General features: G+C 37.7%; 3 protein-coding genes across 3 annotated transcripts; 2 read left to right on the top strand and 1 right to left on the bottom strand.

Moving 5' to 3' along the window:
• Positions 1 to 3,817: 3,817 nt before the first annotated feature.
• Positions 3,818 to 5,109, bottom strand: LOC116105052. The gene is made up of 2 exons (XM_031391471.1): positions 4,486 to 5,109; positions 3,818 to 4,381 (listed from the first exon to the last, which is right to left on the bottom strand). Exons 1-2 carry the CDS (start codon positions 5,107 to 5,109, stop codon positions 3,818 to 3,820), a joined length of 1,188 nt encoding a protein of 395 aa, XP_031247331.1.
• Positions 5,110 to 7,105: 1,996 nt separating this feature from the next.
• On the top strand, positions 7,106 to 10,271 carry LOC116105019 (probable E3 ubiquitin-protein ligase LOG2). The gene is made up of 3 exons (XM_031391444.1): positions 7,106 to 7,577; positions 8,439 to 8,928; positions 9,938 to 10,271. The coding sequence occupies exons 1-3, from the start codon at positions 7,189 to 7,191 to the stop codon at positions 10,052 to 10,054; spliced, it is 996 nt and encodes a 331-aa protein (XP_031247304.1). The 5' UTR covers positions 7,106 to 7,188; the 3' UTR covers positions 10,055 to 10,271.
• Positions 10,272 to 10,726: 455 nt separating this feature from the next.
• On the top strand, positions 10,727 to 17,552 carry LOC116105054 (zinc finger CCCH domain-containing protein 24). The gene is made up of 14 exons (XM_031391473.1): positions 10,727 to 11,426; positions 12,387 to 12,479; positions 12,570 to 12,899; positions 12,992 to 13,064; positions 13,161 to 13,293; positions 13,382 to 13,535; positions 13,683 to 13,766; positions 14,029 to 14,151; positions 14,948 to 15,121; positions 15,262 to 15,396; positions 15,657 to 15,752; positions 15,975 to 16,301; positions 17,139 to 17,182; positions 17,281 to 17,552. Exons 1-14 carry the CDS (start codon positions 10,878 to 10,880, stop codon positions 17,525 to 17,527), a joined length of 2,562 nt encoding a protein of 853 aa, XP_031247333.1. The 5' UTR covers positions 10,727 to 10,877; the 3' UTR covers positions 17,528 to 17,552.
• Positions 17,553 to 24,461: the final 6,909 nt, after the last annotated feature.

The raw sequence follows: 24,461 nt of genomic DNA, 5'->3' as shown, positions 1-24,461 counted from the left end.
AAGGACACAAATGTTCAACATTCCAAGCTTGCGGCACTTCAGAACCATTAAGTCTTTTGAGATGATACGTCCTAGACTATATCACTTTAGGGAAGCGATATGGACCTTCCTAATTAGGCCCCAATACCCCTGCGCTTCATTCTCAAGAATGACTTATTTGAGGACCAGGTCGCCAACCCAGAAGTATTTTCTCTTGACTTTGGAGTCGAAGAATCTTTTAGCCCGCTGTTGGTAGGAAGCTATCCTTAACCGACCTTTGTTGTAGTGTTCTTCAACTAAGTCTAGACTTGCACGCATAAATGCTTCATTATCTGCCTCATTGTGTAATTCTTTCCGAAGTGAACCAATTCCTACTTCAATTGGGACCATTGCCTCGCAGCCATATACTAGGGAGAAATGTGTCTCTGAAGTAGAGGTCCTCGAAGTTGTTCTATATACCCATAAAACTTCCAAGACATCGTCAGCCCAATTGCCTTTTGATACACCAAGCTTGGCCTTCAAAGTGTGTTTAATGATTTTGTTGACAACTTCAACTTGACCATTAGCTTGTAGTCTTGCTATTGAGGCAAATTCTTATGAATCCTTAGCTCTTTGCAAAACTGCTTGAACTCCTCGTTGTCAAACTGTTTCCCATTATTTGAGATGAGTGTATGAGGAATTTCATAGCGACACACTATATTCTTGAAGACAAAGTCTTTGAATTTCTTTGTGGTGATTGCGGCCAAAGGTTCTACCCCGATCCATTTAATAAAATAATCTACTACGACCACAACATATTTGACACCACCCCTACCGGTTGACATGAGATCGATAAGATCAATTCCCCACATAGCGAATAGCCAAGGATTGGTCATCGTTGTCAATTGGTGGGAAGGATCTCACAGGAAGTTCGCTAATCTCTGGCACTTATCACACTTCTTCACAAAGTTATATGTATTTTCATGAAGTAAAGGTCAATAATATACCTGACGGATAATTTTGTTGGCAAGAGATTGTGCAGCAGTGTGATTACCACAGATCCCTTCATGTATCTCTCTCATGATGTAGTTTGCTTCTTCATCAATTGCACATCGGAGGAGGGGGAGTGCTAAAACCTCATTTATATAACTGATCCCTGATTATGGACGTGCATCTCTAGTTTATAGGAGCCTTGCCTCAGTCTTGCTGTTAGGAAGGACCCCTTCTTTGAGATATTGAATGATAAGAGTCATCCAAGACACAGATAAGTTGTAGCCATTGTTTGGTCGGGTGAGTTAATATTGGGAACTTCGATGTATTTGATCAGGATGTTATCCAGCGCATCAGAGTCTAGCGATGAAGCTATCTTCGCCAAAACATCTGCGATACAATTGCTGTCTCTCGAAATTTGCTTGATCGTATAGTGCTTGAAGGGCTCGAGTGGGACCTTGGCTTTCTTCAAGTAACTGATCATATTCTCTTATTTGGCTTGATATTCTTTCAAGATTTGATTGGCTAGGGAGTTGCTATTGATGTCGATCATATTTGATCCCATCTTTCTTGCTAGTCGCAAACTAGCAAATAGTGCTTCATACTCAACCTTATTATTTGTGTCTTTGAATTTGAACCTAAGGGCTTTATAAATATGAGTTCCTTTAGGGTTGACAAGCGGAAGACTAGTTCCAACTCTTTTTATGTTAGAAGACCCATAACATAAATACTCCATGTTGACAAGTTCCAAATAGTTTCTTGGATATCTTCGATTGCTGGCTATTCTGGTTCTCGATCTGACTGATAAGAGAAACTCTGATATGAAGTCAGCTACGGCTTGCCCTTTGATTGTTGCTTTTAGTCTATAATGTAGACCTGACTTAATTCCATGGCCTTTTGAGTAATTTACCCGAGGCCTCTGATTTTTAAAGGACTTGTTTGAGCAGATAATTTGTAAGTACATGAATGGTATGGGTATAGAAGTAAGGTCGCAGTTTCTAAAAAGCTATTAGCAAGGTAAAAACTAATCGTTAAATCTCTGGGTACCTTGACTCTCATCCAGTAACCGTTTGCTGATGTAATACACTAGCCATTGAGTTTTGCCTTCTTCTCGAATGAGAGCTGCACTGATCGCATACTGAGAAACGGACAGGTGGAGAAATAAAATTTCTTTAGGAAGCAGCTTGGACAGAAGAGGTGGTTTTCCAAGATGCCCTTTTATGCTCTGGAAGGCTTGTTCACACTCTGGAGTCCATTCAAATCTTTTATTGGCTCTGAGTATATTAAAGAACAGTAAACATCGATCTGTTGCTCTGATATGAAGTGATTGAGAGTCGTTTTTCTTCCCTTCAAGCTCTGAACTTGTTTGCGATTGGTGAGACTTTTCATATTTAGAAGAGCTTGGATCTTATCGAGATTGACTTCAATTCCCCGATGATTAACCATATACTCTAGGAATTTTCCTGTGGGTACTTCAAATGAACACTTAAGAGGATTAAGCTTCATTTTATATCTCTGGAGCATATCGAACATTTCTACAAGGTTGGATATATGATCTGAAGTGACACGCGACTTGACCAACATGTCATCAACATAGACCTTCATTGTTTTTCTGATCTGCTCAGAAAACATACATCGCCCCAACATTTTTCAGGCCGAAGGGCATAACTCTATAGCAGTATAGTCCTCGATCCGTTTCGAAATCTGATTATATCTTGAGTAGGCATCCATGAAGCTCAGCAGCTCTTGCCTGGAAGTGGCATTAACGAGCTGATCTATTCTTGGCAGAGGGAAATTATCCAATGGGCAGGCATTGTTAAGATCAGTGAAATCAACGCAGGTTTACCACTTATCGTGAGGTTTTTTTTTTTTTTTTTTTTTTAACCAAAACAGGATTGACAATCCAATTGGGGTAATGAGCTTCCCGAATGAACCCGATTGAGAGGAGCTTATCCACCTCAACATTAAGAGCCGCATAGCGTTCTGGGTCCATAGCTCTTATCCTTTGGCGAACTGGCTTGACTGCACTGTCGATGTTAAGTGCATGACATATAGCGTCTAAGCTGATCCCAACCATGTCAGCATGAGTCCATGCAAAAACATCTATATTTTGTCTGAGGAAGCTTGTTAAATCAATTGCGAGTTGAGAGTTGAGATTGCTTCCGATTTTTAGCATATGAGTTGGCTCGTTTTTGTCGACAAAAACCTCAGATAAAGTCTCAATAGGCTCATTGTGGGAATACTCCTCTTGAGCACGAGGATCAATACTGTCTTCCACTGGACTAGGATGTGGTTTGATCCTACTGATCACCATTGCCTGTTCAGGAATGCCCATAGGTTTCCATTTTCCTTTCCCTTTGCATGCCATCTGCACCACTATATCATAGTAGTCGCGAGATTCACATTGTGATCCCTTGACTTCCCCACACCCTGTCGGAGTGGGAAACTTCATATTTAGATGATAGATTGAGGTGACAACCTTAAAATTTCACAGTGGAGGTCATCCGAGGATGCTATTAAAAGCTGATGGACAATCCACAACTAAAATTTTTGTCATTTTGGTCAATCCACTACTAAAATTTTTGTCATTTTGGTCATTTTGTGGGTATCTCCCAAAGTGACCGGAAACGAAATCATTCTTTGGGGGATTGGATGGTCCCTAGTAAACCTATATAAAGGAATGGAGACAGGTTTTAGATCTACCTCTTCTAGCTTTATTTCCTCAAAAGCTCACTGGAATATGATGTTCACGACACTCTCATTGTCCACCAACATTCCGTGGACTTCGTACCTTCCTATTTCTACTAGGTCGTGGTTCCAGATTAAGCACATAGTAGGGCTCATGCCTAGCCTCTCGAGCATATTTTCCCTATGCACTTCGAGAGTTTTCGATTATATGAGGTCCCCCAAAGATAGTCCCTACCAGATAGAGATATTTGCGACCTCGGCGCCTTTTCCCATCGTCCTCTTGGTCTTTCTCCCTTGTGGAAGTTGGACTAACAACATACTCTTTGAAGTACCCTTTTTGAATGAGGTCTTTAATTGCCTGCTTAATAGCTCGACATTCATCGGTGTGGTGCTTATTATTTTGATAATAACAGCAATATTTCTTGCCATTTCTTTTAGATGCGAGTTTTTTCATGGGCTTTAGCTCCCTGAGCAGATTAGCCTCTTCTGATTTATCCAGAATGGCTAAAATGGATGCATTGAGTGGAGTGGAGATGTCACAGTTGTGACGAGGAACTAGAACATATGATTTCTTGGGCTCAAACCGTTGTTTCTTTCCCTTTCTCTGATCGTTATTAGCCCATTTACGATCATATCTTCTACTACTCTCTCTTCGGTATTCCTCCCTTTGACTGGGAGCGTTGGTCGAAGGCCCGGGGTCATGGCGATTTAAAACTGCCACCGAGTTTTCTATTAGTAGATATTTCTATGTTAGATTGTAGAAGTAGTGAGAGAAATATCATCCTCATATTGCAATTTCTTCCATAGGTCGGTTTGCGGGCGAATTTTAGTAATTATCAGAGTTCAAACTGAATCCTCGGGGGTATTAGCCACCTTGTTCAGTTCCCTGTGGAACTTGTTAATATAGGGTTGAAGAGACTCATTTTTCTCTTGTCGTATGTTGCTGAGATAGCTTAACGACATTGAGAACTTTCGATTGGCCTGAAAGTGTCTCAAGAACAACGAGCTCATCTGCCACCACGAGTTGATAGACCTTGGTGGAAGCAATCTGAACCAACGTTTGGCGTGGGCAGTTAGAGTCATTGCCAAGCAGCTATATTTCGTCAAGTTAGAAACTTGGTGAAATTCCATGAGGTCGTTAAACTCATAGAAATGATCCCGCATATCAGAATTTCCCTCTAATGCTCTCATGTCAGGCATTCTAAATCTTGACGGCAGAGAAGCAGTTAGAACTGCTGGAGAAAAGGGCGACGCCTCAACGACCCTGCTAATTTGTTGACCTCTAAGCTGATCTAAAGCCCGTTGTAGCTCCTTTATTTGAGGAAGCGGAGCCCTTGGGGGATCACTTTCTACAATGTAGGTACGTTCCCTACGATTGTAGCTGAGGAAAGACCGCAGGTTGGTACTTTCTCTCCCTTGGCCGGAGCTTTTGGCATGCCTTAACACCTGCTGGTTGGAGCCTTGTGAAGGCATTGAATGGCTTAGAGAGTTTTCCCTACATCTGCAGTGGTCAAAATCGACCCGCGGATGGTGCGTGCTTCTCTCTCGATGATGGTTGGAACCATTGTAATGGCGATAGCGGGGATCTCCCTGCCGAGCACTCTTGTGGGGGTGCCCTTGCGATGTGGTATGGGATGGCTCTTGATGCGACATACTGCCAAGTCGCTAATGCACAAGTTTTTTCCCTTTCTTGTTACCAATATTCGCTTGCCCCTTCGAGCCTTTTCTGCCTTTTCTCGGCCCTTTGTTTCCCTTTATCTTTACGCGTTGTAGTGCATGTGGTATGAGCTTTTGCTCGTTTCCACGCTTTAGCGTGACCTATAGACCTTTTTGGAGGTGGTACCGCCTTGTCAAAATTTAGCGGCATGACTTGATCAAAACGATCTAGCCTTTGGCTCATCGTTTGAAGGGTTTTGTCAAACTTCTCCAGGTAGCTGATCACATCAAGGTCTGCCTGGGAAGTTGAGAGGATGTCTGTCGTAGTGCTATGGGGAGGTGGAGCTACTTCGGGAGGAGTAGTCTCCTAATTGCGGGGGGGTCTCCTCGTTGTTGGCGCTAGTATGCTCCGTTTCAAGACCACGAGCCATGAGTTTTGCAGGTAATACTGATTGATCAGTTGAGGATACCGGACAAAGAGCTGGTGTGAAATCTCGCCCTCCTTCTAGTGCCAAACTGTTGATGCGTGATTTTGACACCAACGATGTCACACGTGCAAAATGCTAACAGGTCTTAGAAATTACACGTGAATAGTAGTGTGCAAAGATTTAACAAGTAAATGAGACAGTGAGAATTTTAATAGTGGTTCGGATGCTTAAAACAATTCCTACATCTATTGTTATCTTTTTATATAAGTGTTCTTGGTTATTAGCCAAGTTACAAGAGGTCACGAATAACGAACATAATTACAAGAGCTTGGTATTCAGAGTGAATATCAAGCCAGTCTCTTCTTGTAGGTTGTCTTTGCTATTTGTTTTTGTGAATTTAAAGTATCTGATCCCGATTTTGTGAGGAAGAGTCCTCTATTTATAGCCGTTGAGCTCAAGGTAATGATTGCTGTGTAAGTCTTTCCTTGTGCCCCATTGGTTGATAACTTAAGAAATATCCTTAAATTAAATGGGGTTTAGACATGTGTGCGAACCAAATTCATTCACAGACTAAACTTGAGTTGGCTGGGTTGGTGACAGCTATGTTTTCTCTATCTTGGGGTGATGTGGCAGATTTTGGACAGTGTAAAGCCTTCCTGAACTTTGATTGACGCTCGCTGATGTAAGCTTACGTCAGCCCTGATTTTTTAGGCATAACAATTTTGGGGGTGTCTGTCGAGCTTACGCGTACCTCAACTAATCTTTTCGGACCCTAAAACTATCGATCGAGTAAGAGCTTGATTGATTACCTCTATTAGCAATCGAAGAGTGACTCAAACTCAGCTAATCCTCAATTAATCCTCCAAGACCTTGGAACTACCAGCCGAGTAAGAGCTCCAATGATTATTTCTATTAACAACCGAGAATGAACTTGAACTCATAACTACTTGAGTAATACACCAAAGAGTTCTCATCAAACTACTCGATCACTCATAGTTAGTTTTTATTTATCTTACTACAAATAAGTTATATAATAATAACAGGGTCAGAACTTTTATTTTATTATTTGGCTTTTGAAAATATCAAATTATACAAAACATTCTATAATTAGGACAATATAGTAAAACTGCACTAATCTTATATTACAAGGAGAGATTAAGATCACTACTTAAATAAAAACAAATTTCATTAGGTGTAACTTATAATGAGGTGAATTAGAGTTGGATTAAATTCCCAAACAACTCATAAATCATAATAATCTCTTTGTCATTTAGGTATAACTTAGTTGTAACAAAACATAATTACATTAATAAATAAATAAATAAATAAATAATCCAATTCCAATTACCATTCCCATTGCAATACCAAACCCAAACAATCTTTATTCTTATCTATCTCCTCAAGTCAATCTCCTAATTTTCCATCGCCCGCCTCCTTCGTTCAATTCAATTCAAAATTCACTTGAATAATGGGAAATTCCAATTCAGGACAACATCGGAGGCACTATCACAGTGACGAACCACCGCCTCCACGATCTCGACCCACGCCAAACCAGTACGTCTTCGCCGCTGCGACGCCCTATCCCGCTCAATACCCTAATTCTAATCGATATTACCACAATTACCCCTCTTTTTACCCGCCCCCTCCTGTTCCCGCTCCCACTCCCTACGGTGCTTTTCATCAAGTACCTGGTGCGCATTATCCGCCCATGATGGCGCCCTACGTCGAGCACCAGAAGGCGGTTACCATAAGAAATGATGTTAATGTGAAGAAGGAGAGTCTTAGGGTTGAGCCCGATCACGAAAGTCCTGGAAAGTTCCTTGTTTCTTTCACGTTTGACGCCACTGCGCCTGGAAGGTATATCTTTATATGCGGATTAAGATGCCAATTTGGTTTTAATTTCATTTTTAATGATTTCTGATTTTTTAATGTGGGTTTGTTTCTGGTTTATATTTTGTTGCTTACATGGTGTTGAAAAGTGGAAAGGAATTTGTATCTAGGTAGGTTCAGGGCGTTTAAATTTAGTGATTAGATGACAAATTTATATGATTATCGTAATGTAAACATTATCCAAGAAAAAAAAAGAGAAAAGAAAGAAAGCAAAGGTAAAAATGAAACCAACATTCTTTGCAGTTTTGGCTTAAAGCTTGTATATTGGTGAATCCAATCACCATTTTCCAAATATATTCTGGCTTAAAGCTATTTAAGTATTCATAAATTATTTACTGCAAAATCATTTTCATAAGATATAATTTCCTTATGTAATTTAGCGTCTGAGTGATGTAGTAGTATATTTTCTTCTTTAGAATGATTTTGGTGTGTGGTTACAGGATTTTTCTTCTTCCCAAATATGAGCTTTTGTGTTCTTATATAATGAATTTGATTTGGCTTAGTGCATTTCTCCTTAGCATCTGAAATATCAAGTTTCGAGATTTTCCGACAGACATTATTTTATTGATTACTTAAACATATTTTGCTAATGAGAAATAATACGCTATTTCATATTATAGTTGGAGCCATATTCTATCAATTATCAAGGTACATGAAAGTTATTTTTTAAACTAATTTACTAACCGTTAGAGTTGTGGAACCTGTTTAATTCTCTTGCTTTTGATTATTATTCTTTGACCTGCATATATTGATGCTTTCTATACTTCAAACTTCTATACTACTAAGATATTGCTCTTCTGACAATTGTTCTTTTCTTTTCTTCAACAGTATTTCGGTTATGTTTTTAGCTAAAGAAGAAGAAGACTGTAACCTGATTCCAACAAAGGAAGACCTGCTTAAAACAGTCACTATATCTTTTCAACCAGGTCTCGGCCAGAAGTTTAGACAACCTTCTGGAACAGGGATTGACTTCTTGATGTTTGATGAAACAACATTGACAGAGGGGGGTGATACACAAGTTTATCCTCTCATTGTGAAGGCTGAGGCTTGCCCATCAGACCATGGTGGATCAGAAGCAAATCCATCTGGGAATTCTCAGATTACTATGGCAGTGTTCGAAAAGAGAGAGAAAGCTGAATACCAAGTCAGGGTGATTAAGCAAATCTTGTGGGTGAACAGAGTGAGGTATGAGCTTCAGGAAATTTACGGAATTGGGAATACTGTTTCCAGTGAAGCTGATGAAAGTGATTCCGGAAAAGATTGTGTCATCTGCCTGTCAGAACCACGTGACACAACTGTCCTCCCATGCCGACACATGGTATGTATAGAAACTTATTCTATTTTCCTCCCTTTTTTTTATTCTTTTTTGGTGTGATTGGAAAACAAGGCAATACTCTGTCTTACTGGTTGCATCATAGACATCAAAGTGGAAGGGTTAAGAACATAACTTTTTGTGTTTCATGTTGATCGTGTGTAAACTTAAATTTTCTTTATCTTAGTCACATATTTACAATTATATGCATGTATATCTAGCATAGCACACCACTTTGTTGAGAAAATTGAAGAGATTTTTACTTCTTGAGTAAGTTGAGCGTTCTCCTATTTCATAGTTGGTTTTTAGTTATATTTAGGTGTATGCCATATCTACTAGATGATGTTATGTGTCCTATTTAAGCTGCTTCGAAAGGGCATTAGAATTTGTTTGCAGTATTTATTTTGTTTGATCATCAGGCTTGAAGTATGGCGACTTTAAAAATATTTCAAATTTTTTTTAGACTTGAATTTTCATCACCAAGGAACTTTAGCATGATGATTAGTAATGATGTTCACAGAGCTGGAAATTGTGAGTTCAAATCCTCTGAAGACACTCCTCGCCTATGTTTTTAAGTTGGAGTATTCTGTAATAGGCCATGTTTACGGTGTGGTAGATTGTAAATGTTTATGCCCCACTAACCCTCAAATGTCCTGGCTCAGGATCAACTTAGTCATGTGAATTGTTCTGTACTTTGTGATTGCCTGATTCAAAAAGAGAAGCATCTGTGCTGTTTAAGTGTCTATAATTAACAGTTTCGGTAAAGTTTCTTATGAAGAAATGAATATACCGAGATAGTTTATTCTATAAATGTTGGATCAAACTGATGGAGGGAGCATAAAAAATCAGTTTGTGAGGTTTTAAAGCCCATCTAATGATGTTTGTTAACCATGTGGGTCATTTCCAAACTTTTTCTTATCAAACTTCGTCCTCGTTCCTATAGATTTGTTATGTAAATTGGCTATTTAAAAGTTTTACTTGATGATTATGTTTTGTTTGTTCTATTGTTGTGCAGTGTATGTGCAGTGGGTGTGCCAAGGTTCTGCAGTTCCAATCAAACCGGTGTCCTATTTGTAGGCAACCGGTTGATAGGCTTTTAGAAATTAAGGTGAACAATGGACCTGATGATTGAGGACAGTCTGCTGCTGCCAGAAGAATATTGCTTTTTATTTACTCTGGTTTATCAGGAGTAATTTTATATACAGGAGGTTAAATGTGGAGTGCGGATACAATGTCATGGGTTTAACTCTAATGCATTGCTGGCTATCTTCGGTGTTGTCCCAGAAATAGTCACAAATGAATTCTCATGTAAATATATAGTCAACATATTTGTTTGATAAGTGCTTCAATTGTAGAAGTTGTTCTCTCATGATAAGTTTAAAGATTTCTGTTTCAACTCACCTACTTATGCACTCTGTTTGCAAAAAAGATGATTCTCTAGCTTATCCCTCTATCAAAAATTAACACACAAGTTCATAGTGATTAAATTTTTATCTTGCAAAAGCATTGGTCTTATAATATAGTTTATGGTTAATTCATTTAATCTAAGTTTATTTTCATTATCTTATTATCCATTTGTATTTTTAATGGATATAGTGCAGCCAAATGCTGAAGGCATGAAAACATAATAATGTAAACAGGCAACTATTTTAGCAATTAATTAAATTGAGTGTATATTTAACCTCTATTAGTGTACAGAATTTGTAATATTCCATTGCAAGGCTACCTTTTTTTACCAAGTACAAAAGAAACGACATGACATTCTTTCATAATTTGAGTATCTGCTCCGTCGTTCGTGTCCATTTCCGAAAGATGACATGTCGGTCCGCCTATTCGTCATTCGTCACTATTTAAATAGACTACCTGCTTTAACTTAAGGTCTTTGAATCCAAACAGTTAAACCCCTAACCAGAAGCATATCACTGACAGTTTCCAACTTCTAAGTAACTAACTCAATGGCATCTTCTCCTACTGAAACCCTAAGCCTCGACCCTCCAATCAACGGTCATGATTCAACCAATCCAAATCAACCGGACCACAATGCTGATGACGAAATCCAACCGTCCGTTCCGCTGTCAACGGACGGTGACCACCCCAACCCAGCCGAGAAACGTAAAAGAGAGGAGGACCCACTACAAAATTCAGAGCCGGACCCTTCACTTAACCCGTTATGGAAAACCAGTCTCTGCTCCTACTTCAGGACCCACTCGGGCCATTGCCGCCATGGAAGCGCTTGTAGGTATGCTCACGGCGAGGAGGAGCTCAGGCCCCGACCCGACAACACTTGGGACCCCACTTCGCAGCGTGCCAAGAGGGCAAAGCAATCGGAGAATGGCGAGAAATGCGAAGTGAAGGAAAAGGTGGAGGATGTTATGATGACGGAGGTGGTTGTCGACGGTGACGGTGACGGCGGTGACGGTGAGGATAGTGAGCTTAGTAAATGTTTGGTTCATTTACCAAGGAAATGGAGTTCTGATAATTTGAAGAAGTTTCTTGCTGAGCATGTAAGTAAAGTTAGGAGTTAAGTCAACATTATATTGTACTAAACGGAAGATAACTTAAAAAGAAACCGTGAAATTTATTCTAGAAAATGTTAGTGAAATTTTAAAGCTTGTGAAACAATGAATCCTATCATATAAAGTAAAACTTGTAATACGAGAACCTAACATTTATAAAATATTAGGAGTATGAGGTTTGGTAACATGAACTTGAATTACAATTTTTATATGTTATTGTGAAAAGTAATTGTTCTTTTAGTAGTTTTATATTCTCGTGTTCTTAAAAAAGGGAAAAAAATTATTACTTTGGCTTTTTTATGTTTTGTACCCGGCCTTTGAAATGAGGGATCCAAGTGGTTAGTGATTATTGAAAGATTGAAATTATTAGTAGAGACAAACCCAAGCATAAGTTTGTCTTTGAATTTCCCATATCAATGTAGTTTTTGGAAGCTTATTTGTATTAAGGTTGGAACATTTAGGTATCCATATAGCAAAAAAATTGCGTTAGAGTTTGTTTAACCAACATAAAAGAAATAAAAAAGAACAGGAAAAGAAGATAAAAGCATCAATGTAGCAGAATCTGGTTGATGATATCTGCAAGAAGAGTTTAAGGTTGGGGCAGGAGACATCTTGATATTTCTCGTGTTACAGAATTTTAAACTTATGCAACTTTATAAGTATTTATGTGAAGTTATCATAATGGAAGGAAATCATACTTCTAAAATTTGTCTGTCTCTTAGTTTATTTATCTTTTTGACTTATAACTTAGTTGCTATTGTTTTGATTATATCTTAGGCCACAATATGGGTAGTTTTACAGAAATATACAAGATACTGGAAAATTATGTGACTTGGCCAGTGTTATTTTCTTTTCCTGTGTTGCTCTGTCTATTGAAACCATTTGGTGTGAGATATACAAGTCTTAGTACAACATTACCTTTTTCATAGCAAATGTTTCTTCTGCCAGGAAATTCTCTTTAAATCTGCAAAGAAGAAAAAGGGCATGACTGTGGGTTTTGTGAATTTTGGAAGTACAGAACAATTGAGCAGTTCAATGGAGGTATCCCTTGTTTTATATAGTTTATAGTTACTGCTTTTAAAACTTGCATTGCTTTTTTTTCACTGGTATATGGGAATTTTAATGTGGCAGAAGCTGGAAGGAATATCTGTTGGCAACAAGAATCTAAAGGTTGCGAATGTCATTCCTCGATCATTTGAGAAGAAGGTCAAATCGGCAATGGCTCACCCACAAAACACCCAGCAAACTGATGAGCCTGTGTTGGTTGGAGAGATTGATGGGGTCTCTCCATCTTCAAATAGGATAGAAGATGGTAATACCAACACTGACAGTTCAGCTGTAGATGGTTCAGTCTCAAGGGCTAGAAGTGCTCGAGATGTTGTGACACCCTTGGCACACATGCCCTACAGTGATCAGTTGGAACACAAAAGGAACTCGATTGCACAGATGCTGAAAAAACTTGTTAGAAATGCTGACTCCTGTGTTATTTTTCTCTATCATTTTTGGCAGTACAATTTTAAAGCAATCTGAACTTTGATAAATTTTGTGGACAGACTAGAAATGCTCGTAAAGCATGTCCAAATGGTGTTTCACTTCCACAATGGATAATCAAATCTAGGGAGATAGGTAGTGTCTTTACCTTTATGAGGACTTTCCAAAATATTCATGTTAAGAATGCTTGTAATGCTTATGTTTGTCCTTTCTCTATCTTAAATCCTGCAGGCGGTCTTCCTTGCCAACTAGAGGGTATACTTGAGTCACCACTTGTGAATGGATACCGTAACAAATGTGAGTTTTCAGTTGGATATTCTCTCCAAGGCAAGCCAACCGTGGGATTCATGCTTGGAAACTTTAGGTAGTCAGCATTATCCTTTATTTTTGCTGTTGTTAGGAGGGCACTTCTTGGTATTAGAACAGTCTTACAAAGTATAAGAGACTTTCAGGGAAGGTGTGACAGCAGTTGAAGAACCTGTGGACTGTCCAAATGTTTCTACAATTGCTTGCAAATATGCTTCAGTCTTCCAGGAATTTCTGCAGCATTCAGACTTACCAATTTGGAACAGATTTAAAAATATTGGATTCTGGCGCCAGTTAACAGTATGTATAGCTAAAAGTGACTGTTTAGTTGCCATCAGTTGTGTACTATAGGATTCTTGATTGGGTTTGTTCAGTATGCTGTTTTAATGAACCTAAAATTTCAGTTGATCTCCCATTTTGACATTCTCTATGTTGATGTCTTTTAAGGTTCGAGAAGGAAGAACTCCACGAAAGCCAACTGATGCTGAAAATTTAGATGCCAACACTTCAGAGGTCATGCTAATAGTTCAGGTTTGTGTCAAATAAAGTAAAAGACAACTTAAATGAACTTTGTTTCACATGAACCATTTCTTTTTTGGAATTTTCTGCAGTATGTTGCAAAAGAATGAACAAAGAAACCTAAATTGGCTCAAGCTGGTGTGTTTTGGTTGATATAGGGTGCATTTTGCTTTTTTTTTTTTTTTTTTTTTTCTTGAATTGGAGTAGTTCTAATGATGTATTCACCTTTACCTTTTGGGCTCAGATTCATTTTTTCTTAATATTGATCACATAGGTTTGCTCAACGGGTGTTGATGATTCAGTAGTAAACCGTGAATTTGAGAAGCTAGCTCAAGCATTTGCAGCAGGAGCCACTGCAACCTCACCATCTTTACCGTTGACAGCATTGGTTGTGCAGGTATGAGGTCCTTTTGGTGATTTAATGTTGTAATTGGGATAGCTAATATTTCTGTATCTAAGTAAAGATATTGAACAATGATATAAGGAAAGATCTTCCCCTCCCTCTGTCTCTGTTGCTACTTTTAATATGTTCTCAATTTTGTTTGGCTAATAATAATAGATCTAACAGAACATTAGTCATTAATGTTTTTGTATAATCAATATAAATTATGTCTCTAGTTTCTTATACCTTGTTTCTATATTGATACATGCTATAAATATATGAAAGTCCTCAGGTGGGAACTCTAAGTTTGGACATTTCAGTTTTTTAACTATAAATTTACTTAGGCTTGCACTCGTAATAGATTTACTTGTACAAGAATCATCGAGTCTGGATGTTTTTGCCCATTCACTGCATTAATGGTATATTAGAAGATTTGTTCCTCAGGAATAGTATCTAAAACTAGAGACCCAAAAGCTACTGTAGGAAATAACATACAATACTACAATGTTTTACTTTGCTAAAATTTGGAATGCAGAACTCCATGATTTTAGAATGTGTGATCAGGATGGAATGGCTATATGGACAAGGAGAAAAGAATGTTTAGTACTTGGTGCCTTAAAGTCATGATGCCTCTTGTACAAGCCAATGAAATTTGCCACGTATAATATTATGAATTTATAGATTGTACAGAGTCTGCTTCTTTGGCCCCTTAAACGCCAGTGGCTTAATATGGTGCTCTCCAAGTTTTTGATGAACAATATGCTTTCTTTATATTAGCTTCCTTTTTTATGGTGACTTTGTTTTCATATAGGATCATCAAGGGATATCAAATGTAGCTCCAGCTGATGCTTCATTGCGCCAACTAACAATTCCAAAATCAGAAAGCGGCACCGAGCTGGAGGGAACTAACGATGTTGTGGAGGCAAGAATCCACGATTGTATTAGCAATCTCCGGTTTTGTATATCCCCAACAGCTTTTTTCCAGGTGAGACTTCAGATTGCTGTTCTGCTCAATTCAATAATTTCTGCAACTGAAGCTGGATAAATTGTGTGCGCAAATGGTTTTTGTTGGTATATAATAGAAACTGAAAGAAAAGTATAAATAAAATTAACTATGTACTGCAGGTTAATACCTTAGCTGCAGAGAAACTGTATTCGCTTGCTGGGGATTGGGCTGATTTGGGTCCTGATACCTTGTTATTTGATGTATGCTGTGGTACTGGAACAATTGGGCTCACGTTAGCACATCGTGTTGGTATGGTAATAGTCGGCTACCTAGTTCTTGCCTTCTCTTTTATTTGTGATCTTATTATTGGTTGACACTTCCAAGTGTAGAATACCCTACGTAACATGGTTTTGGATAACAGATAAATATGTATAAGACAATTATGCAGTTGAGGTTTTTGAAACAGTAAATAAGTAGTAGTATAATGCCCTTTGGACTTATATATTAATGAAATAATGCTATCTCTTTTATGCTTTTTCAAATAATTGGACCTGTTCTGACTTTGATTCTCCAGGTTATCGGCATTGAAATGAATGCTTCTGCAGTGTCAGATGCTCATCGGAACGCTGAAATTAATGGCATAAAAAACTGTAAATTTGTCTGTGCAAAGGTGTGGTTTTGATTTTTTGACTCCTTTTTTTTTCTTTTTTGAAATAGTGAATCATGACTAGCGTTATTTGTATTAACTCACGAGGAAAACAAATTTTCATCTGTTGACATTGGAAAATGATATTTAATTTTGATTAATTTGTTATTATCATTTAACATTTGTTAGATTTATCACAGTTACTAGAAGGCAAATTTATCTCTTGTTTATTTGTATGACTAACAGGCTGAGGATGTGATGGGATCTTTATTAAGAGAGTATCTAAATGTGCCTCAGAAACAAGATGAGCATGCATTTGAGAGCAATGACAAAGAAACTGCTACAACTGAAGAGAATGATTCCTCCGTAGATAACGTTCTACACAGTGAAGGGAGCTCAGGCCATGAGCCTGAAAATGGTGTTAGCCCTTCTGAGTGTTCAGAAAGTGGTGGAAAAGAACCTCAAAACCAAGTCCAGAAGAGTTGTACTTCAGAAGATGAAAATTCCTTTGTGCAGCAGTTTAAAAATGTTGTTGCTATTGTTGATCCTCCACGTGGTGGACTTCATCCAACTGTAAGTAACATGCTCCTATTTTTAGTTCACATGTACATATACATGCGCATTTTAACCATTTTCCATTACTTTTGCTCCAACCAAAGGACCCTTCTTACTAACTTGTCATGAAAAAGAAAAATTGAAGAAAAACACTTGACCATTTATCAGGTTATAGTTTGGAGAATATTGGGGTGGTGGTTAGTGTCCAACCTATTTGTAAAAAAAAAAAAAAAAAAAGGTTCTATCCTGTGTCTAATGAAACATTTCTGTATTCTATGTGATTTACTTTGTGATGAAGTTGGCATTATGATCTCAATCTATATTTATTCTCCAAAGATGGATATAGATATCAGCAGACACCAATAGCAAGTCAGCTTGGTCAACCACCATGCTGTGATGCTTTTGTTCACTTTTTGCTTATGTTCAGTACAGAACTTGTGCTATGGATGTTTCCCTTTCCCTGTCATTCTTGTAGTTGTAGTGCATCAAAATTACAGTGTGGAAGTGGTCATAGAAAACACCGTTGTGTTTGCAATTTACTGCTCTTCTTTCTTATGTTTTTGTTTTATGGTGAAGATGCCTTGGATAATATGTATCTTGTTGAATGCTACTAAAAGGTTTTGCTTTCTATCTCCTAAAATTAAAAACCTTCAAAAATTTAAACACCATAGCTGTCGTTAACAGGGGTTGAACATGAGAAGGTTTATAATTTGGACTAAAATCTTAAAATTAATTCTTTGATGGGGCACCTCGGTCTTCGCTCTTCACTACTCATATACAAGAATCCATGTGATGTGTCTTTCAAAATGTGACTTGCTACTGCTAATTCTAGTTTCCGTTTTCGGGAGAATGCAGGTGATTAAAGCTTTGAGGACACATCCACATCTGCGGAGGCTTGTGTTAGTAAACTATTATACTTGGGATATTCCTCGTTATATATATGTATATACTCTTTCTTTGTACAATCTTATAATTTATACTGTTTCTTTTTCCACAGTTACATATCCTGCAATCCTGAAACCTTAGTGGCAAATGCTATTGAATTGTGCACACCATCTCCAGAAAAGGTTGAGAAAGGAAATAAAGACAACAGGGGATGGAGGAACATGAGCAGTGCAGGATTGGCACGGCATCGAGCCAAATCTATGCCCGTATCAGAGCCTTTCCAACCTGTAAAAGCCATGGCTGTCGATCTTTTCCCACATACTTCTCACTGCGAGATGGTGATGCTCTTGGAGAGGTAGATTGATCATGACAGAAGATTCTACAATTATTTTACAATTATTCCATGTAGACTAACACCAACTACAATTTTGGCCAAAGATTTGTTATGTTAATTTATTAAACAATGAAAAATTTTGGTAGTTACATCTTGACTTTCTTTCTCTCTTCCTGACCGTTTTATTTAGGTTCATTTGTCATAATGAAATGCTAAAGTCAGTGGTATGAATTCCTCTATTTTTATTGCACAACTAGGAAATAAAGCAAATTACATATCTATTCAATATAAAGGAAAACATGTGTTTACACATCATGGCAGATTCCAAGGAAGTTCATGTTTGGATTTGTTGCCTGATCTTGAACCCAACACCAAAAGATTTTCAGTGGCCAACGCTATCACAAACCTGCTGGAGGGTGAGTTGGCACCTCTTTTGACTGTCTTGTTATCTCAAGAGCTAATGGTTTCTGAGAGAGAGAGAGATCTTATTGCACTTCAAACATCACTCCACTCCACCTTATTACTTTTTCTACCCACTTCCAATTTCAAGGATAGGATTAGTTTTGGCATAAATGTCCCTCCTTCATTTGCAGACACCTTATTTAATCTCATTTCTTAATTTTTCTTTCTCTGGACTTTGTAAACTATTACCAAGTTGCTGATTTCTATATTATCTTTTTCGACTTGCAAGTACCTTTCATTCAAAATGTATCTATTTAATTGTTATAAACTAATTTAAACTAGCTTTCATTTCAAATTATTATGTGGGTGTGAAGTGACGCTTAAGATAATATGAGTACTTTGTTAAAGAAATCTGATGGCTAACTTTGTTTGCTCAACTTTTGCACCATAAAGCCAATACAGAATCCTTCTTCTTTTATGATCTACACTCAAAAACTGAACACTTTTTAGTGAAGAGACTGGCATCTTTAATACAATAATTTCATCAAATAAGTACATCAAACTTCATACACACACAAATACAGGTAAGACCATTAAGCCAAAACAATCAAATCCCATTATTGAGGAGATAACCATTTTATACGAAGAAGTGGCCATACTTTTGTTAGGTTCATATCTTTTTCCACAAAAATACAATAACTAATCAAACCCAGACTCACCACTCCAATTTTTTTGCTCCCCTTTCAAACTTGCTCAAAACTTTAAAACTCTCAATTCATATTCTTTCTGTCTCTGCCTCTCTTCTTGATTTCTTTTTGTTTTTCTTTTCTTTTCTTTTCTTTTGCTTTATCTTCTTTTTAACTACTTGGTTTTTTTACAGGTATGGCCTTATCTGGTTTGGTAGACTGGTACTGATGTAGACTGATGAATCTAACCATTTTGGAATTCTGGGGTCATTGCTCATCTTTAAGTGTTTTAATTTCCAGAACAAATAATAATTATATAGTCTAAGTGGGATTTCCATTTCTTTTTATGTTTTTGTCTGGTTTATCAGCCATGGCACTCCAAAATCCCACTATTTGTCAGTTGTTATCTTTATGATAACAACATAAATCCTCCCGGTAAGACTGGAAAAAAATATAATCCATGCTTTGCTTTTCTGAAATTGACTGCAGTCTTCCACTTTAATTTAAACAGTGCAGGAGGCTTTCTTCTATTTTAAATTTATTACCCATTTAGTGGGATGATCTCATTCCAACAGTAACACCAACAGTTGTAAACTTAGCTGCCATTAACATAATCTTTCTCAAAAGCAATTCATTTTCTTAGTAAAAAAAAAATCCATGAACCCCATAAAGAAATTAAAAGTACATCAATTATAAAAAGGGTTAGAAACACTGTGTATAGTGAATATACACAATGAAACAATCATTCATGAGATGGTGATGTAATCTAACAAAATAATTGTAAATTACACCCTTTTCAAATCAACTTTTCTCAGCTTTGATTTGTTTAATTTCCTCCATACATTTGAGAGTTTATTGAAGAAATTAGTGGTGTCATTGTATTATTCATATATGGCCATGTCTGCTCAACTCCACCACCACATCCATGTGTTGCAGATAGGACTGTAAATCATACCCTTTTTTTCTCCTTTGAAATTATTAATTATTCTATCTTCGATTATGTTATTTAGTATAACTAAGATGATATGATTTTTAAATCTTAATCCAGGGTGAGTGAAGAAGAAAAGAAATGAGACAGAGACAGAGACAGGTTGTAATTGATTATAGTCCAAGGCTTTTTGGCAATAAAAAGTTTGCCTTCTCTTCAAACGAGGAGTTGTAATAAGCATGTTTTATGAAAAGCAAAGTATAAAAGTAAGGCTTCTAATATCAACCTTTACACATTAAGTTAAACTATTCATGGCGGCCTGGACCTTGAATTTGATTGATTGTTTACAAATGAGTAAACGACTTTTTCCCACCCAAGGTTTGCCTAAATTACACTGTCCCACCCAAAACACTTCAAAATACCATTTTATCACCCAAAGCTTATATTTCGTTAATACCCAAAATACATTTCACTTTCTCAGCTGATGTTTGACTAGTTATCAAGAGCCAGGGTAAGAGAGGTTTTGTAGAGTGGAGGGCGATAGATCGAATGGTGGTGACTGATTGAATATTCGCGACTGGAATCAGCTGAAAACCAGCTAAAAATAGGAAACTCTAGCTTTGCAGTGACCTGCAATCGATGAGAAATCAGGTGTTGGAGTAAGAGAAGTTTTGTAGAGAGGATACCAAAGATTCAAATGGTGGTGACAAAGAGAATTTTTGCTATTAGAATTAGTTGGAATTGACTTTGAGTAGTAACAGAATATTAAGTTTGGATGGGTGGTATTTTGAAATTTATTCGGTGAGAAAGTATCATTGAGGCAAACCTTGGGTGGGAACAAGTTGTTTACTTTTCAAATCACATATCAATTAACAATAAAATATTGAACATATCATACCCTTAGGCATATACTATCAAGTGTCAAGATTGGCATATACTATCAAGTGTCAAGATTTTTGTTGTCGAATCTTGACTACTTGTTTCTTTTATTATTTAAATATGCAACTCCAAACCCTACTTCCAACCTCATAAAATTAGGCTTACTGATATTTTCACCCCAATCTATCACAAAAACAATCTCCCCTCCCTGGTTTTAGAATTGGAAAAATAGGATAACATTGGGTGTTTCCAAAACCAAGGGGGGAAAGTGTATTTCGGGATAGATTGGGGGAACAAAAAGATTTTTATTAAATTTTTAATTTTATGCTTCGTAACAAATCAAGTTTTGGATTAACAATAATTAGGACAGATGTAAGATATGTTTTAAAAATCATTTCATATTATTTTTATGCCTTAACCAATGGCAGCACTAAAAAGATGGTCCCGTTAAGCTCAAATCCCTTTGTTTAAGGATACAATGAACTCTTCAAATCCAATGAAGCGGGATACGATATAATTAGTATCATAATTACAACTTAATTATAATTAATCATTTTCCACCATCACGCTTTACTTAAGTCTTCATTTTTTCGGGAGATGGAATTCATATGATAATTTTAAATAGAGTAAACGACATATTAAGTACACGGAAATGGCAAGTTTCCACGCCTCATTTCATAAATTCTATATTCACAATCACACCATTAAATTAATATTGTTTCATTTTTTTTAACAGTTAAAAATTAAAATGATCATTTATTATATTTTAATATTTCCATTTTTGCAAAAATATCTCTCTCACCCGCCACCTAACCAACACCACCACACCCTCTTGTTCCTGGCAAGCCAATGGTAGCGCCACCACCTAGCCTCTGCCGCTGCCCACCAAACTTCATACCTAGAAATCAAAACACCCCAGATCCAATAATTAAAACAATTCGAGAATCAAACAACACACAACTCAAATCAATCCAAACTTATAAAACTCAAAATACATGTTAATAATTGATTGGATCTATAGGCAGAGGGTCAACAATGACCCTTGGTTGGGACAATTTATCGAGCAAGTGGGAGGTATTTGTGCAAGCTCGGGTGTTGGTTGTAAGGAGACCGGTCGGGTTGCCAATGTTAAGGGAAGCTATACAAACAAATCACACTACCAAACATAAATCAAATTCAACCGAACTCTGATTCAATCACACAACCAACTCAATCAAACTCCTATTCAATAAAAAATCAAAGCAACACAATTGCGAGTGGCGTGAGACAGGCGGTTGAGCGGCAGGGTTCGATTGGTAGGCTTGATGATGGCGATGTGCGACAACTCTGGGTTTGTTAGGTCGCTACATGGAGTTGCGACACGACATAGAGAAAACTATTGGATGACGGGTGGTGCGACTAGAAGGTGTTGGGGTTTTGGTGGGGATGGTGAGGGGAAGCAATTGGTGGTGTCAGGGGGTAGCCAAGTGGTTGTGCACTAGTTGGAGGAAAGAGCCACGCACGGAAGGCGGGAGGACAATTTGGTAATAGCATATGAGGGGAGATAAAGAAGAAAAAGATGAGAGGACAGTGTGATAATAACACGCATCTGTGTCAGAACCCAACAATCATTAATATTATTATTTTAAGAGTGAGAATATGAAATTTATGAAACCAAAGATAAGAACTTATCATTTTGCTAAACCTTGGGTGAGAACACAGACGTTTACTCTTTTAAGTACACTATAAAGTAAGTTAGGTCGCTGCATGGAGTTGCGACACAACATAGAGAAAACTATTGGGTGACGGGTGGTGCGACTAGAAGGTGTCGGGGTTTTGGTAGGGATGGTGAGGGGAAGCAATTGGTGGTGTCAGGTGGGGTAGTCAATGTCAGGGGCTAGCCAAGTGGTCGTGCACTAGTTGGAGGAAAGAGTCACGCACGGAAGGCGAGAGGACAATTTGGTAATAGCAGATGAGGGGAGGTAAAGAAGAAAAAGACGAGAGGACAGTGTGATAATAACACCCTTTGCATCTATGTCAAAACCTAATAATCATTAATATTATTATTTTAGAGGTGAGAATATAAAATTTATGAAACCAAAGATAAGAACTTATCATTTTGCTAAACCTTGGGTGAGAACACAGACGTTTACTCTTTTAAGTACACTATAAAGTAAGTTAGGTCGCTGCATGGAGTTGCGACACAACATAGAGAAAACTATTGGGTGACGGGTGGTGCGACCAGAAGGTGTCGGGGTTTTGGTGGGGATGGTGAGGGGAAGCAATTGGTGGTGTCAGGTGGGGTAGTCAATGTTAGGGGCTGGCCAAGTGGTCGTGCACTAGTTGGAGGAAAGAACCACGCACGGAAGGTGGGAGGACAATTTGGTAATAGCAGATGAGGGGAGATAAAGAAGAAAAAGATAAGAGGACAGTGTGATAATAACACCCTCTGCATCTGTATCAGAATCCAACAATCATTAATATTATTATTTTAAGGGTGAGAATATAAAATTTATGAAACCAAATATAAGAACTTATCATTTTGCTAAACCTTGGGTGGGAAGACTACGTTTACCCTTTTGAGTACACTATAAAGTAAGCCATTGGCCATGAATTATGGTAGATGGTATTGATGGATTGATTTGAGTGGTGTATTCTCTAAGCATGCGCCACGTAATCTCTATTTTTATTAATTTTTAATCAAATTGCGTAACCAATTGAAGTTTCTACAAAACTCCCACCTGCCTCGACCTCACCCTTTTTATTTGGATCCATATTGCATTCATTTCATGTCTCCTTAAAACAATATTTTTGGTGTGAAATTTTGAGATGATAGAGGGTTGTTTTGTGGAGTAATCAACGAAGCAAAAACATTTCCATAAGTTTCAAATACAAAAGAATTAAGTTTTTGGATAGGTAATGTATAACATACATCTATGCTCCCTCTAAAAAGAGATAAAAGAGATATAAGTCTGTATTATGTATAATTTTATTGATTATACATCAATTCAAATCGATATAGAAGTTAAAATAGTAAGTGAAATGAAATAATATTTTTTAAAAGATGATTATGGCAAAGGTAGAATATGAGATTAATTGAAGATACAATAATAATAATTATAATAATAAGAGTAAACGACATTTTCTCACCCAAGGTTTGGCGAATCTGCAAGTTCTCACCCCTGGTTTCATAAATTGTAGAGTCTCACTCTTAAATTAACGTTGTTATTTTCTCTATATCTCAAATTTCTCTCAAATAACCCCTAGAGGATCTCGGCTAAGCCAAGAATCCGACACCATTGGACCTCCCCGACACCACCATCAACATCCCCTTATCCTCCTCACCAAAACCTCCAACTTTTCCACCCAATTGCACATCGACGAGGTGTTGGAATTTGGCTGGAAATGGGCGAAAAAATACAAAAACCTAAGGGAGAGGCGGCGGCGATCGGCGGGCAATTGCAGTCGACGATGTTGGGGGTTTTGGTGGGGGGAAGCCGAATATGCTATTGGTGGTCTTGGGGGTGGTTTTCGGTGTCAGGACTTGCCAGAATTTGGATGAAACGCTGATTGACACTAAAAGCGACGACCGACGATTAGGGTATTCAATTAGGCGGGGAGGTTAGGGGTTTTGATGTAGGGGTTGAGGAGATTGTAATAATGGTGTCAGGAGGGGTCGATTGTGCCGGAAACAGGCCGGAATGACCTGAAATTGCCAGTGGGGTGAATTAGAGAAGTGAAGAGTTATTTTAAAATTTTTCAAAGGGGTGAATTTGAGAAGTGAAGGGTTATTTTGAAATTTTTATCTTTAAAATAACCATTTTACCCTTTTAACTGTTTTTAAATAGTTATCTGTTAATTCAAGGGTAAAAATTGCAATTTATGAAATTAGGGTTGGGAACGGAGATTCGCCAAACCTTGGGTGGGAAAATGTTGTTTACTCTAATAATAATAATACAAAGGAGAGTCCGCGCGCACCGGGGGAAGGTGGGGGGGTGGGAGTAGGGACAGTCACAGAGGTTGCTACCACCTTTTGCCATAAATGAGATTTGAGTTGAGAGAGAATCATTTTTATTAACTCTTCT

This window comes from Pistacia vera, unplaced genomic scaffold, assembly GCF_008641045.1.
Source record: "Pistacia vera cultivar Batoury unplaced genomic scaffold, PisVer_v2 Contig491, whole genome shotgun sequence".
NCBI classification, from domain to species: Eukaryota; Viridiplantae; Streptophyta; class Magnoliopsida; order Sapindales; family Anacardiaceae; genus Pistacia; species Pistacia vera.
This window is presented reverse-complemented; position numbering and strand designations above follow the sequence as displayed.

What these genes read in the sequence shown, in the direction of transcription:
- LOC116105052 (XM_031391471.1), bottom strand. Translation starts at nt 5,109, where the DNA reads ATGCCTTCACAAGGCTCCAACCAGCAGGTGTTAAGGCATGCCAAAAGC. An exon ending in CTAATACCCCCGAGGATTCA is followed by an intron (nt 4,382 to 4,485) that starts GTTTGAACTCTG and finishes AATCTAACATAG; the next exon opens with AAATATCTACTAATAGAAAA.
- LOC116105019 (XM_031391444.1), top strand. Translation starts at nt 7,189, where the DNA reads ATGGGAAATTCCAATTCAGGACAACATCGGAGGCACTATCACAGTGAC. An exon ending in GACGCCACTGCGCCTGGAAG is followed by an intron (nt 7,578 to 8,438) that starts GTATATCTTTAT and finishes TTTCTTCAACAG; the next exon opens with TATTTCGGTTATGTTTTTAG. An exon ending in TCCTCCCATGCCGACACATG is followed by an intron (nt 8,929 to 9,937) that starts GTATGTATAGAA and finishes ATTGTTGTGCAG; the next exon opens with TGTATGTGCAGTGGGTGTGC.
- LOC116105054 (XM_031391473.1), top strand. Translation starts at nt 10,878, where the DNA reads ATGGCATCTTCTCCTACTGAAACCCTAAGCCTCGACCCTCCAATCAAC. An exon ending in TGACAGCATTGGTTGTGCAG is followed by an intron (nt 14,152 to 14,947) that starts GTATGAGGTCCT and finishes GTTTTCATATAG; the next exon opens with GATCATCAAGGGATATCAAA. An exon ending in TAGCACATCGTGTTGGTATG is followed by an intron (nt 15,397 to 15,656) that starts GTAATAGTCGGC and finishes TTGATTCTCCAG; the next exon opens with GTTATCGGCATTGAAATGAA.